Source organism: Physeter macrocephalus, chromosome 21 (genome assembly GCF_002837175.3).
Source record: "Physeter macrocephalus isolate SW-GA chromosome 21, ASM283717v5, whole genome shotgun sequence".
Lineage (NCBI taxonomy): Eukaryota > Metazoa > Chordata > Mammalia > Artiodactyla > Physeteridae > Physeter > Physeter macrocephalus.
Genome location: NC_041234.1, coordinates 21576038 through 21592093, shown reverse-complemented (window position 1 = coordinate 21592093; position 16056 = coordinate 21576038). Strand labels below are relative to the sequence as shown.

Genomic DNA, 16056 nt, shown 5'->3' with positions numbered 1-16056 from the left:
CATGCTGCGGAGCGGCTGGGCCCGTGAGCCATGGCCGCTGAGCCTGTGTGTTCGAAGCTTGTGCTCCGCAACGGGAGAGGCCACAACAGTGAGAGGCCCGCGTACCGCAAAAATAAATAAATAAATAAAATAAAATAAAATAAAATCTTTCCAGAGAAATGATTCCTTAGGTTCTGATTCGGTTAATAATGACTTTCAACATTCCACATGAAAGAAATGCAATGAATTGTCATTGAATAACTGATTTTTATGCTTTTTATATGCCTGTACACTCAGTGATAATCAATTACCTTGCCTGTGTAGTTTCATTACTTAGCTACTGTTTAGGAATTTTAATGTATTTTCTTTTCCCTCTTTCTCTGGAAAGGCTGTCTTTAAAAAGGCTGACTGGTAGCAGTGGAAGGTAATGTGGAAATGCTACATACCTCTCCTTTCTGTTTTATCCTGAATTTCAGATCTGCTGATAGCCATAGCATATACTTAATTTCTTCTCCTGTAAAGTTCTTTAGAGTGAGGAGGTCACGACCCTTTAGCTGTACTTTATTTTGTAGTGGTTGTCCACATCTACAAAAAAGAAAAAGAGAACTATATATTTAAGAAAACAAAATCTATGTCCTATGGTAATTCATTGTTTAATTCTTGACACAAAACATAGCAAACACATAGCAACATAGCAAATGTGTAGCCTCATGTGTCTCTGCAAAGTGCTAATGCCTTAAAATTGATATGGCTGTGGTTTACATTTTAGATAGCCAGTATTCTGAATGTTGAGAGAAAAGAAAAATTTGAGGAAAGAGGCTGAATTCGTCTCTGCTGGAAATAACCATATGAGTGGCTTTGTTATGTATTAGTTAGGCAAGTTACCTAAACTCTCTCTGCACCTAAATTTCTCACCTAGAAAATGAGTATAATAATCTTATAGGGCTGTTGTAAGGATGAAATGATTTAATACATGGAAATCAGACAGTGTCTGGCATATAATAAGTATTTGATAAATTTTAGCTATTATCATTGAAATCATTCAGTGGTACAAACAGAATTTGTTATGTACATACAATAGAAAACAATTTCATTCTTTTCCCTCTACTGCCCTTCAGATCTATTCTTGAAGATTTGTTCTTTATTGTCCCTGGTCAGATACAATGGACCCTGTGGCTTTTCTATTAACTTTCAGGGGAAAAAAAGTCCTCTGCTTATTTTATTCCCTCAAAGAGTCTCAGTAAAAGCATGTGTAATAATAACAATGATTTTTTTTTAACTTTAAAAAATGTACTGCAGGGCTTCCCTGGTGGCACAGTGGTTAAAAATCCACCTGCCAGTGCAGGGGACACGGGTTCGAGCCCTGGTCTGGGAAGATCCCACATGCCGCGGAGCAACTAAGCCCGTACACCACAACTACTGAGCCTGCGCGCCACAACTACTGAGCCCGCGCGCCACAACTACTGAGCCCTCGTGCCACAACTACTGAAGCCCGCGCACCTAGAGCCCATGCTCCGCAACAAAAGCCACCACAATGAGAAGCCCACGCACCACAACAAAGAGTAGCCCCTGTTCGCCTCAACTAGAGAAAAGTCCGTGCCCAGCAACGAAGACCCAATGCAGCCAAAGATTAAATAAATAAATAAATTTTTTTAAAAAAGAAATTCAGCAGATTTCTGGGAATAAATTTAGAGAGATCCACCGTGATGGATTTTCAATGCCATGACTAAAGTCTGAAGACAAAAAAGATACCAAGAGCCCCCCATACAGAATTAATGTTGAGGCAAGAGCAAGTATGGCCTGTGGCCTAGGCTGAACACAAGACCTAAGAGTCATGGAGGAGACTTGACTGTGGTCTAGTATGTTGCTAAAGCTGAAATCCTCTAGGGCTCAACCACTCCAGTATTGTATTTGCACTACTAGGAACAATGGTTGGACATATGCATGTGAAACAAAAGCATTATAACCTTGGATCCTATGTATAGCAGCCTGTGTCAAGTGCAAAAACCTGGAAAACTGATGAGAGGACCTGGTGGGGTAAGTTTTTGCCCATTAGCACTATGAGGGCCAAATCCGAAGTACATTAATAATGAACTATACCAATATTTTGGTTACCTCTTTCCGTGAACCCCTTTTGGACAGAGTAAGTCCCCTGGGTTCTTGGGGACAAAAAGAGTGGAAAGGTAGATCTTGTAAATCTGTCATACTAGCCTGTGAGGTTTGGAGTAATTAACTGGAAAATTTTTTAAAAACTGTATCTCACCTGGTAAAGGGGGTCGTACTGTTTACACCATTGAAAAATCATTAGAGCAGCCACCACCTTTCTCAATTCTGTCCAGGAGGCGGGGCAGGAAATGTTGTCTTGGGAAAAAGAGTTGTTTTTCATAGATATCAAGAGCTAACCAGGAAAATTTATCACTGGAAGGAAAGCAAACACAATGGTTCCAGTTTAAATTCCTATCCTGTTTACTGTCTCCTCATAGACCTCCCCTTGGCTCCAAACTGGAGTTGCCACACCTCTTTCCTAAGCTACTTAAAAATTAGAGAAAAGTAGAAAACCTCCACAATTGTACCATGTTGAAATGCCTCCTCCACAGACCCCTTTTTTCCTGTCTGTATCAAGCATTTCTTGCTTTCTGGTGATAAACTCACACTCGAGTTAGCTAGGTAAAACCGCTGGCCTAAAGGGCTATTAAGTTCTCACAGAGACCCGGTGCTTCAGTTGGAAGCAGCCTAATCTAGTTCACGAGCCAGACCAAGGCCAGAATCACTATTTTAGTGTTCCCATAAAATGCTTGGTCTCTTTGTACTCAAGTGTGTCTCCTTGGTAAACCAGACCTAAACCACATTATCATTCTTCAGCCAACACATAACAGGGAGAATACAATATTGGAGAAAACAATGGGAACCACATACAGATTTTCCATAAAAACTGTCATGGCAGTCGGTTATAGCAGAGCTTTTGAAAAAGGCAAGACTCGTTTGTTACATTAATTTTATCCCTTTAAAAAATAATTACAGAGATTTCTTGACCCCAAATCACTGAATGCTAAGAAGTTAGGCCAAGGTAATAGTAGACCCTTGCGTTAGCTTTATCAAATATCTTCCTAGCTAGAAAATGGAAGAGTATTCTCTATTGGCAGAATGAAACCTTTCATTGCTACAGTCTGCATTTTCCAACTCTAGTAAATTGTTTGGAGTAGCGGGGGCGACCTGGATGTGTTCCCTTGTATAATTGTATTTTGTTGGAAGAGAAAGTGCTTAATTCGAGTAAAATGTGGTCAGTCAGAAACTGACTTTGCCAGAGTAGGAAAAAATTCAGTGTTAAATGATATTTTGATCCCCATGGAGAGTTTGAGATAAAGACTTTAGCTTCTGGAGGCATAAGAGAGGGCCAATGGGCCTTATGGTAGAGATTTTGGTGTTTCTCTAACATTGCAGACTGATAAAAAAGGTATATTTTCTTGGTGTTTTTTTCTTCTTTACTGAGATATTTTGGCTATATCTTTTTAAAAAAAGGTGGGGGGGGGTGGGGGGATATTGAGCAAGGGTAGATTGGCCAATTTGATCAATTTGGAAGGATCGAAGTCATCAAAGCAGTGGAATGAAAAGAGCAGTGGTTTTAAATATTCAAATTCGAGTCCTAGTTCAACTATGACCTTGGGAAGATCATTTTCCATTTTTGGCATTAATTCCTCATCTGAAAAAGTAAGACAATGAACTACAAATCAGTGACCTTTCATGTCTTTGTCTTCCACAACACTCATGAAGTTCATAAATACAAGATTTCCCACAGGCCATACTGGAGCCATCTGAATTCTCAGTGGCCTAAATTTAATTTCATCCCTTTCTTTCCATCTCAGAAAGGCGTATTACAACGCATGGCAGGGAGAGTGACTCTCTTTTCACAAAACCCTTGAATATGATCCTATTGATTTGGAAAATAAAAGCACAAATCATTTCCAAATTTATCTATTATTAACAATAATAATAATTTATTAATAAAAATATACTTGCAACCTTTGTTACTGTTGCCACATGCTCATATGTGGTATAAATTACTATTGATAACTGGGTGACTAGATGGTTTCTAAGATACCTTAGATAGTCAGTATTCTAAAACTGTGAAACTTTGCCCTCATCTGAAAATTGAAGAGTGGGATGAGGATTCGTGCAGACCTACTATTAAAGTGCTGGAAACGCGAAACTGTCGAAAATCTGTGGCCACCTCTACTTCTGTTATCTTAGTTAAATTATAAAATTACTAAAAATAACAAACTAGAAATAAAACCCCAATTCTACTGTTGGCCAAGGGAAACATCATGACCCCATTCCATTCCTGGTCTCATGCCCTGTATAATTTTCTGAAGTGAAGAAATATGTTTTGTTGTTGTTGTTTTGTTTTAATTAATTAATTTATTTTTGGCTGCGTTGGGTCTTCGTTGCTGCGCACGGGCTTTCTCTAGTTGCGGTGAGCGGGGGCTACTCTTCGTTGCGGTGCGCGGGCTTCTCATTGCAGTGGCTTCTCTTGTTGCGGAGCTGGTGGCTTTTTTTGTTGCGGAGTATGGGCTCTAGGTGTGCGGGCTTCAGTAGTTGCAGTGCGTGGGCTCAGTAGTTGTGGCACACGGGCTTAGTTGCTCTGCGGCATGTGGGATCTTCCCGGACCAGGGCTCGAACCCATGTCCCCTGCATTGGCAGGTGGATTCTTAACCACTGCGCCACCAGGGAAGCCCCAAGAAATATGTTTTTTAAAAGGCATTCATTTTCAATTATGATGGAAAATGTGAATAATCAAAGAGGACTGTTTTCTCTCCTCTACACAAGAGCGTGGATGGCCTGTAATTGCTTCGTCTGCATGTCCACGTATGTATAGATCGGCATGTGTGTGGGATGACTGGAACTTAATGAGTTCTGTAAGCCCTTAGAGAGTCCTGGAATGAAATACCTGAAAACCAGTCACCTCCGGCTCCAATCCATAACCTCCACAGAATTGGGTGGCTTAGCTCAATATTCTCTGAATAAATTTCTATTTGTGAGATGAAATTGAACTGCACTTACAAATTGGTCTTCTCTGATAAAGAAAGATATTATTTTAGTGGTTTCTTTAAAAGCTATAAGTGGTTTCCTTAATAGGAACAAATCATAGGACACTGTCTATTATCCAAACACAGCCAGGCTCTAGAGCCTTGTTTGTGAGATGAAAAGCCTATGGATTGGGTGTTCTCGGCAGTCTTGGTGTCTGATCCTATTGATTTTGTAAAAAAAAAAAAAAAAGAAAAGAAAAAAAACCTGACTAAAAATGATTGATCCGGGAGCCTGTGTAGATGGCTTCAGCCTCACTTGAGCAGTCATTTTATCATGCCCATGTGATATGGCTGCTCGCTTCAAAACTGTGCAGTCACTATTTTGTGGCATTGCCAAACCCTAACCACATATTTCCTACTACTCTCTAGCGCTACACTCACATGGTATGTAACAAGCACCCTCCGCCTTTCCCAAGAGAGACAGGGGTGGGGAGGGGGGAATGGGGGAGTGGGAGGATGCGGAAGAACCCGAATCTCTGCAGAAAGCTGAAAATCAAAGTAAAAGTACCATATAGGCAGAGATAATGGGGAGATTTTCTCTATTGTTAAGGAGTCGTCAAAGATTATAGGTCTTATTGGAGATCAGCAATTCTGAAATCATCTAGCTGGCAGGTAGGGTGGCTAACGAAAAGAGCAGGAAAGAAAAATACTCATGCCACCTGAAAAGGACACCATTTCAGTGTTATGCCATTTTTCAATAGAGACTCATGCTCTGTAGTTTCTAATGACATGGGTGATTCAAAGCTTTCATATTTTTCAAATAGCAGGTATGGATTTGGGCTGATTTAGCCATGCTTTTGCCTCAGTCCCCATTCACTGTGAGAGATGGCTAGCCGGGATTTTCAGAATCATAGTCTGGCTACTGGATAGAGAAAATAGAATCTTAGTAAATACCAAAAAATGCCTAAATATTTGGAAGAGGTTTTACTTGCAAAAATTTAACCTGTAGTAATGGTAAAAAAAAAAAAAATCAGTCATCACTGTGATTTTCAAAGAAGAGTGTAAGTTTAAGCTCCAAGCTTTGGTTATTCATTCAGTTGATTATTTCCAGCTCAGTGATGAGTCTTTGTTAAAAACTGTGGAATGAAATTTCATCGCACTTTTATCTGATGTAACTCAGCGGGATGGAATGATAAAATAATGAACATTTGCCTGTCACTTGACAGTTTTCACACACATTATCTCACTGATTATTGCTAGACTGTGACTTCATGTGTCTGGAATGAAATAACTTATTTACCTTATTTACCACTGTATCTCCAACACCTTGCTTAGGGCGTGGCACAAAGTAGGTGCTCAATAAGTATTTATTAAATAAATGATTGAACCACCCTGTGATGTAGGCAGAACAGGTATTACTCTTTCTCCCATTTTATAAGTGAAGCAACATCACAGAAAAGTTTAGTGACTTGCTCAAGGTTATATAACCAGCGAGTGGTAGTGCCAGGCCTTGAACCCAGTTCGTTAGACTCTAAACCTGAGCTTTCCTCCCCATTCTTGATTTATATAGTCTAACTCTGGCACTAACTAGTAAACCCCATAATCTCTCTGGGCCTCATTTACCTTATCTGTAAAATAGAAGGCATTATTCTGTGGCTCTGAGGTCCCAACTTTACAATATCATTTACAATGTTGTTCTGGCTTCTGAGTGGTGCTAATGGTAGAGTCCAGAGCTGTCAGGCGGCCCAGAGAAGGGAGGCCCAGGGCCACAATCACAGGGCCACTTCCTAACAGTGGGAGAAAACTTCAGACTAGAAGCTTCTAACTTTAAGAGTCATTGAGGTCATTTTGAGGTTGGTTTCGGTTGTCAAGAGGCACTGGGAAAATTCTGATTGTTAACAGGCAGTTACTCTAGAAGCTTTCTGGCAACAATGTCCAGATTTGATGGCCTTGCTTCCCCGATTAACCCATCACCCTTGTCCTCTTCCCCAGGGACACACTCCACACCACCTTCCACCGCAGGCATGGCCAATTGGCTGTGAGGAGGATGCAGCTTTGTAAATATTTATATAGTCGTTCTTTTGGGGTCTGTATTTTTAAAGATCGAATCAATACCCATGGCCCAGAATGATATATTGTTTTCAGGCAAACCCAAATACAAGCTGAAGGCCCTGTGGAAATTAGTTCCTCTCATTTCCTTCAGCCAGTTGCTCCTTTAGAATGTACACAAATGGAAGATGTCCAGAACATTTAGTCTATTATACGTGCCACGGTTAGTCGCCCCCCACCCCGCCGTCACCTCCCAGAGCCCCATGAAATCTGATTACAGAGGACTGAGAAATGAAAGCTCAGCTGAAATTAGAGACAGCTGTCTCCAACAAGGGTAGAACCTGGCACTATACCCTGCAGAAAGAGGCCTTAGGAGGCTGCACTTCTCTGCAGAATAGAGTTTCATTTATCACCACGGTTCCTAAGTCAGACTCAAATCTCTGGCCATCACTTACCGATAATTTCGAACCGCTAAACTGTGACCGTTTCTAAGAGCTGCCTTGTTCAACAGGATCCTCAAATTAAACAGCATATTCTTTCGATAGTGAAAAGGATGATTCTGTGCTCTTGAAAACGCCGCAACAAGGTAGCCAGTGGGGTCCACCTGAAAGCTAAGAGTCCTTTAGATTACAGTGAGAGAGCAAAGGTAATATCACCCTTCAACTACCTTATCAAATTCCCCTGGTTAGAGATACTGCAGGGCAGGGTCCAGGAGCATTTGAACTTTAAGCCAAGCTCCATCCACCACTGTGGGGTTTTCTTTGTTTGTTTTGGTTTTTGTTTTGTTTTTCTTGGAGAAGGAATCCTGACTCTTTTGGTGCTCAGACTCCTCATTTTTCATAATATATTTATGCTGTCACATACTTGTACAAAATCAATTGACAAGTACTCGTTGGGTGTATAATATATGCAAGACACTGCAGTGCTGGCTGCTGTGAAGGTACGTATAAATAACTCATTCCAAAAATGCGAATTGGCAGTGCAAAACCCCAGATGTAGACGTGACATCCCTGAGTATTTCCAGTGATATCATTTTCCTCCAAGTCCCAGCCTTTCTACAAAAACAAATAGAAAGATGTGCCCTGGAAGGTACTTGTGTGTGTGTGTGTGTGTGTGTGTGTGTGTGTGGCAAAAAGCTGGAGTGGGGATGGAGATGGAGTAAAAAGGTCTCTGTCCTGGAGCTCCCATCGTGCCTTGCACATAGTAGGTCTTCAATAAATAAGGGGTTGCCTATTAATTCCAGCAGAAACCCATACTCAGCAGAAGCGGGGAGGTGGGGTACCAAATGTTCCTCCCCTGGCAGCCTCTCCGGATCACTAAGGGGCCATCCAAAGCTTCACACTCATTCATTCATCCACAGTTAGAGATCAGATATTTTCAAAATCTATTCTGTGTCGGATACTGGGCTAGGCTGGAATTTCAGGGAAGGAAGGTGATCTCACCTTTGCAGAGTTTACAGTTCAGTAAGGGTCATAGATCTGTAAATAAATATCCATGCTACAAGCCCATAGGGGAGGTCTAGATAAAGCACCTCCACATCACAGGGAAGGGAGAGAACTCTAAGTGGGGAGGGTGGGAGGGCAAGGTAAGCACTTGCTAGATGTTTGTGGAATGCAAAAAAAAAAGTGTCGTTTAAAAGCCAACTATGGCCACTTCAGGGGCAGGGATGGTCGTGATGTCATAATTAATATCAGCAGGGAAATTTATTGACACGATTCCCTTCTACTCACAGAGGATGAGGTGGGATAAAGAGAGGGAAAGACTGCGATTTCCAAACCTCTGGCAAATCTGTTCTGGAAAGACTATTCCAAGCAGACTTCTTGCAGAGGTACAGGAGTGAGAAGGTGGAGAATGAATGCTCCACGTGGGAGAAGAGATGGCAGCTTTGTTTGAGAAGATCACCTTAAAGTATCGTTGAAGAGGCAAAACGGGCCAGTTGTTGGATAGGTTTTAGAGAGTAAATCCGCTCTACCTAATACAGGGAAGGAAACTGGATGTTTGCAGGGAGACTAGAAGAGAAGAGGATAAACTGCATTCAACTGAATGCTAATATAAAGCCCACATCTTCAGTCAAATGTGCTACCCACACAAACAACTCATCTGAACAACACTCGGGGAAAAATCAAGAAGTGTCTGCCGTGGTGTGGTGGGGAATGTGGGCAGCACTGCTGAGATACCAAAGTGACTCATAAACCCTCGTCATTCTATGGAAGTGAGAGCTCAGTTCCCCAGAAGGGACTAAGAAAAACTTACCTCCCCCATAACCCCCAGAGAGATTGCAAGAGAGAGCACCACACCACAAGTGGGATGAGCTTAAAGGTAATTTCACTAAATCTCAAAAGACAAACTATCTCAACGGACATCTGGGTTACAGGTGGAAAAACACCATACAAGGTTTTCCATTAGTCCTCAGAATTTGTCCAGGTGCTCTTATGGACCCGCCCCATGACTCCTTTAATTCCACTTCAACTGCCTGCTTTGGCTCCCGACCTACTTTCCTTTGTTCACCCAGCCCTTCATTTACTCATTTTTCTCTGCCACCAACAACAGTAGGATGGGGCTCTGTGCTGGGCAGGCTCTGAGGGATACAGTGATAACCAGAAATGGTGAGTCCTTTCTCACATGGAGTTCACCATTTGGAACCCCTGACCCTGTGCATCCTAACCAAGAGGGTAGGGCTTGTTCCCTGCTCCCTTGCTTCAGGCCCTATGGGACCTCCAGCTTGGAGTGTCCATCACCCAGCTTCCATCAATGGGGGTTGGGGATTAGATGGGGTTCCTGAAGGAAGTGGCACTGGTCCTTGATGAATTGGGAAGAATTAGGGAATTGTCAAAACTGGAGGGGGTTACAAACGATATTACAGCAAAGGATGGAAGCTGTGAGTAGACCCAGAGGAAGGAACAAATAGGGTGTGTGGGGTAACAACATTTGGAGGGGTGGATTCACTCTATCATTGAACATTTAAATGAAGCCCTGCCACCACCAAGACCACTGTGAAAAGCACAAAACCATGAGTGTCCATGTCCTGTCTGTATCCCCTTGGCATTCGGTCTTCACCTACATACCTGCCACTTTTTTTTTTTAATTTCCTACATAAGGGACTTCCCGGGTGGTGCAGTGGTTAAGAATCCACCTGCTAATGCAGGGGACACAGGCTCAAGCCCTGGTCTGGGAAGATCCCACATGCCGCCGAGCAACTAGGCCCGTGCACCACAACTACTGAGCCTGCACTCTAGAGCCCGCGAGCCACAACTACTGAGCCTGTGTGCCACAACTACTGAAGCCCGCGTGCCTAGAGCCCGTGCTCCGCAGCAAGAGAAGCCACCGCAATGAGAAGCCCGCATGCCGCAATGAAGAGTAGCCACTCGCCTCAACTAGAGAAAGCCCGCACGCAGCAACGAAGACCCAACACAGCCAAAAGTAAATAATAAATAAATAAATATTTTTAAAACAATTTTCTGACATAACACTTTATTCAAAATAAGTCTACAATTGGAATACGATGTTTTTGTTTTGCTTTTTATCCCATAAATAATGATTATTATTTTTTATTACATTTACATATAGTAAGTGATTATTATTATGGTGTGATTTTAGGTACAAAATCCTTCCTGCCCAAAAAGATTTTCTTCTACCTAAAAGATTCATCCATAGTATCATTGTTTGGGATTAAGCATTATTTCAGATGAAATTTATTATGTAAAATACATAAAACAGCAACTGGCTAGGATTCGCAGTAATACTGGCATAGAAATAAGTTTAACAGATCATTTTTCAATGTTCCCTAGGACAGAAATCATGGTGAGAGGGTAATGACTTTTGTTGTTGGGGAAGCATACCCGCTACTTCTTAATGCCCGTGCCCACAGCTGTCTGGCTGAGGGTAAACTCCTCACTCCTGTGTGGGCGACCATGAGGCATGTTTTACACGCTCCTCCGAAGGTCCCCAGTGGGACTAAGCCTCGATTGCCCACGGTAGTAAACTGCCTATCAATTCACCCTCTATTAGCTGCCTTCCCTTCCCTGTCTCACTTCCCTCACACCCCTACCAGTGTGTCCTGGGATCATCTCCCAAATAAACCACTTGAACCCAAATACCTTTCTCAGGGTCTGCTTCTGTGGGAACCCAGTCTTTGCCCAGGTCTACCTTCTCAAATATTTTTCAATGCTCTGCTTCTTATTCGTTTCCCCCAGGCCCTCCCATCTCTGATTTGGGCTTTTAGTGTCAACATCTTTGTATCCTGTATACCATATCGAACACTCACTCTTAGATTCGGTCCTGGTTACCCTGCAACTGGTGGTGTTCTGGTAAATATTTAATGACCAACTCTTCAAAAAGAGAAAAAAGCTCTGATTTGTGGCATTGACCAATTTGAGTGGCATAAATGCTCCCACCATGGACAGCTTCAAGCTACCAAAGTGACATCGCTGAACACAGAGTTGGGAGGAGAGGCGTAAGATTGGCTCTTGCAAGCCATTGTGAGCTGGCTCAGGTACACTACTGCCAACGACTCCCACCCAGAAAGGCGGATTCTCTCGAGATTGGAAATGAATAATGGAACCAGATTGTTAAGGGCCTTGAAATCCAGATTATGGAGTTAAGAATTTAATCTATAGTTAAAGGAAGATTATTAAAGTTTTAGAGCTGGGGCAGACAAAGGGCCATATGTCATTATCTGCATTGTGTCTTGAAAACCTTAATCCAGCACCACTGTGCAAAAAGTGCAGTGGGGAGAAAATGGAGGCAAAGAGGCAGAAGTTACTGTGTTATAATAAGGGCCTGAGAGCATACTGGGGCTGTGGAAATAGAAAAGTAGGGATGGATGCAAGAGAGATTTAGGAATTAGAATCCACCTATTGGGACAATTGGTTGGATGGTGAGGGAAGGGAGATGGAAAAGTTAATGATTTCAAGTTTATTCTATCACACTTGAGTCTAAAATTCCAAATAGCTAAATGTCACCATTGGGGATATAGAAAAATGTTCGTTTTCTGACATTTAGAGCTTGTAAACATCATATATGAACTTGCAACATTGCTTTGAAATTGCTACTGTGGTTCCCTAGTGAAATCTGAGCACTGAAGAGGGAATCAATGTTATGTAAAGGAAATGGGAAGGACATTTGAAGATCAGATGGGATCTCCGGCTGAGTCGCTAACCGATGGTGAATTGGCCAAGTGACTTGACTCCTCTAAGACCCTCAGAGTCCTCATCTGTCCAACTAAAGGTTTTATAAAAATGGGCTATTACACTGCTTGGGAAACTTTAACATGCTAACCAAACATGAGGTACAGTGTCTAAGAGCCTTGACATAGCTATTGCCAAGGATCTAATGCAAATTTGAGCTCTGTACAAATAAGACATATGGCTGTTACTGCAGTGAGAAGCTCTGTTTATTTCAGAGTGTTACTAATTACATAAATACTTTTTATAGCTGGTTGTCTGGAGTCTTTAAGATCCTAAGAATCCACAGCATTTGCATGCAGTACACACATTAGTTACAAGCTCTGTGGGATTGTTGCCGGTAGTCTATCTTCCACTGGATATGAATAAAGAAGCATGTATCTCTGTCTGAGACCAGTAGACATCCTGTGACCATGAGGAGAAGCAGCCTCAGAATGGAACTGTGGTTTGGCAGAGTGAAAGAAGGAAGGAATGTTGGTCATTTATTACATCATTGAGTTGTAAAATCAACGAACCTCATGACTCTCCCTACCACTGGACACCTTGTTATGTAAAATAATAAATGTTCTTTTTGTTTAAGTCACTCTGAATTGGGATTTTTGTTACTTGCAACCAAATGCATGCTAACTAATACAAAATTTGGCTTAGGTTTTTGAAGGTTTATTTCTCCTGTAACAACAGGGAAAGAATGATGCATTTCAAAGGTGTGGGTTCTATTTCAGAACCTATCATTCATTGGTTGAATGACCTTGGGCAAGTCAGTTTCCTTATCTGCAAATGAAAGCAATATTCTTTTTCTCTTCTTTATTTGTTTTCTTTTGGTTAAATGAATACATATGATATGCTTTGTTGTTTTTAAATTTTTTAAATTAGCATACAGTAAATAACTTTTGTGTGTGTATGGTGCTATGAGTTATAACACATGTATAGATTCGTGTAACCACCACCACATTCAGGATACAAAACAGTTCCATGTCCCCCCAGAACTCTCCCTTAAATCCTTTTGTAGTCACACCCTCCTCTCACCCCTAATTCCTGGCATATTGATCTTTCTCCTTATACTTTTGCCATTTCCAGAATGTAACATGAATGGAATCGTACATTATGTAATCTTTTGAGACTGGTTTCTTTCATTCAGCATAATGCCTTTGAGAGTCATCTGTATTGCTGTGTTTATCATTAGTTTGTTCCTTTTTATTGCTGACTAGTATTTCATTGTGTGGATATATCAGTTTGTTTATCCATTTCCCATTAAGGGACATTTGGGTTGTTTCCTGGTTTGGGAACTTATACACAGAGTTGCTACAAGCATTTAAGTATGGGTTTTTGTGTGAACATAAATTTTATTTCTAGGGTAAATATTTAGGAGTAGAATGGCTGGATTATATGGTAAGTACATGTTTAACTTTTGAAAAAACTGCCAAAATATTTTCCAGAGTTGCTGTGCCATTTTGCAGTTCCCCCAGGAATGCATGAGAGCTCCAGTTACTCTGCAGCCTTGTCAGCACTTGGTATTGTCTGTATTTTTCATAGTTGCCACCCAGATGGGTATGTAGTGGTTTCTAATTGTGGTTTTAATTTGCATTTCCCTAAATGCTAATGATGCTGAGCATCTTTCCATGTGCCATACATGTATCTTCTTTGGTGAAATATCTGTTAATACTTTGGCCTACTTTATTTATTTATTTATTTATTTTTAAAATTTTATTAAAGTATAGTTGATTTACAATGTTGTGTTAATTGCTGCATGGCAAAGTGATTCAATTGTACATATACATATTCTTTTTCATATTCTTTTCCATTATGGCTTATCACAGGATACTGAATATAGTTCCCTGTGCTATACAATAGGACCTTGTTGTTTATCCATTCTATATATAATCCGCTAATCCCAAACTCCCAATGCATTCCTCCCCCGCCCCACCTCCCCCTTGGCAACCAAAAGTCTGTTCTCTCTATCTGTGAGTCTGTTTCTGTTTTGTAAATATGTTCGTTTGTAACATTTTTTTTAGATTCTGCATATAAGCAATATCATACGATATTTCTCTTTCTCTGTCTGACTTACTTCACTCAGTACGACAATCTCTAGGTCCATCCATGTTGCTGCAAATGGCATTATTTCATTCTTTTTAATGGCTGAGAAGTATTCCATTGTATATATGTACCACATCTTCTTTATCCATTCATCTGTTAATGGACATTTAAGATGTTTCCATGTCTTGGCTATTGTGAATAGTGCTGCTATGAACATTGGGGTGCATGTATCTTTTCGAATTAGAGTTTTGTCTGCGTATATGCCCAGGAGTGGGATTGCTGCTGGATCATATGGCAACTCCATTTTTAGTTTTTTGAGGAACCTCCATACTGTTTTTCATAGTAGCTGCACCAATTCACATTCCCACCAACAGTGTAAGAGGGTTCCCTTTTCTCCACACCCTCTCCAGCGTTTATTATTTGTAGACTTTTTAATGATGGCCATTCTGACTGGTGTGAGGTAGTTTTGATTTGTATTTCTCTAATAATTAGCGAAATGAGCATCTTTTCATATGCCTATTTGACCTACTTTATTTTTTAAGTGGGTTGTTTGTTTTCTTATTTTTTTAGTTTTGAGAGTTCTTTATATGTTCTGGATATAAGACCTTTATTGGATATGTGATTTGCAAATATTTTCTCCCAGACTATAACTTGTCTCTTCATTCTCTTGCAGAGCAGAAGTTTTAAATTTGGATCAAGTTCTTTTTGTGGATTACACTGTTGATGTTATATCTATGAACTCTTTGCTAACCCAAGGTCACAAAGAGTTTCTCCTATGTCTTCTGAAAATTTTATAGCCTTACAAGTTATATTTAGATCTATGATCCATTTTGAGTTAAGTTCTGTCTAAGGTATGAGGTTTAGGTTTAGGTTTTTGGGGGGTGGTTGGGGCATAAGAATGTCCAATTTCCTTTTTCTTAAGAGCTCTCTATGTCCTAGGTCATATCTAATTTGCTGAAAAATCAAAAAAATCCCTCTGTATTAATGTCCCTGGAGTGCTTCATATGCTATAAACCTGCATCCTGTTGTAAGAATGTATTCTTATGTGGCTTGGATCTGCATGGGAATTGACAAAAGAAAATAAATTAGAATTATGATAGTGAAGTAAATCACCCATCAGCTGGCTACTATTATATTCCTCTCCACTTGTAAATATGTCAACTACAGAGCTCCTGATAATCTGAAAATTACTTTTTAATTGACAGATGGTGATGGGACTTTGTCAAACTATTGATTGGGGGTGTTTTCTTGCTATGTCACTGCTGAGTATTTGTTCAAACATTCAGGCCCTAGGGGAAATTGTGAAATCAGTGAAGACTACCTCTGATCCCCTCTCCATCCCCTTTCCCACCCTACCCTTTCAACTGAGGCATATGAAGAAGGTAGACGGGGTCCCACATGAAGACCAAAATCTGAACTAGAGCGTGAAATGCTGATCATCACATTCAAGGGTAATCTCTCTTCTCTGTTGTCATGTAAACCACGTTTCCATCGAAGTCATTCTTCTGTTAATCATTTACTCTGGCAGCTGTTGATTTTAAGCAGAGCCTAGAATTTTTCAGAGCTTAGATAGGGACAAAAATCTCAAGTTTTCAAACCTGAGGCTTTTTATTTTGTGTTCTGGTAAATGTCAGCGTTAGAAAACAAGATTGGGAAGTTCACACACAATTTAGGAGGTAGAAAAAGGGTAAATAAATATTATCCAACCTTTATGTCAGAGGCAGATGAGTTGCAAAAGGCGAGGTTATCTTTCTTGAGTACACTTTTGTTTGCTCAAGCTCCCACCC

General features: G+C 40.8%; 1 protein-coding gene across 1 annotated transcript in view; it reads right to left on the bottom strand.

Moving 5' to 3' along the window:
- The window catches only part of OTC (ornithine transcarbamylase), a 58825-nt gene extending 51241 nt beyond the window's left edge, over positions 1-7584 (bottom strand). Inside the window, exons 1-2 of the mRNA XM_007127758.3 lie at positions 7508-7584; positions 426-564 (exon numbers count right to left, since the gene is read on the bottom strand). Coding sequence (XP_007127820.1) covers positions 426-564; positions 7508-7584 — 216 coding nt within the window. The remainder of the gene's footprint in view (positions 1-425; positions 565-7507) is intronic.
- Positions 7585-16056: the final 8472 nt, after the last annotated feature.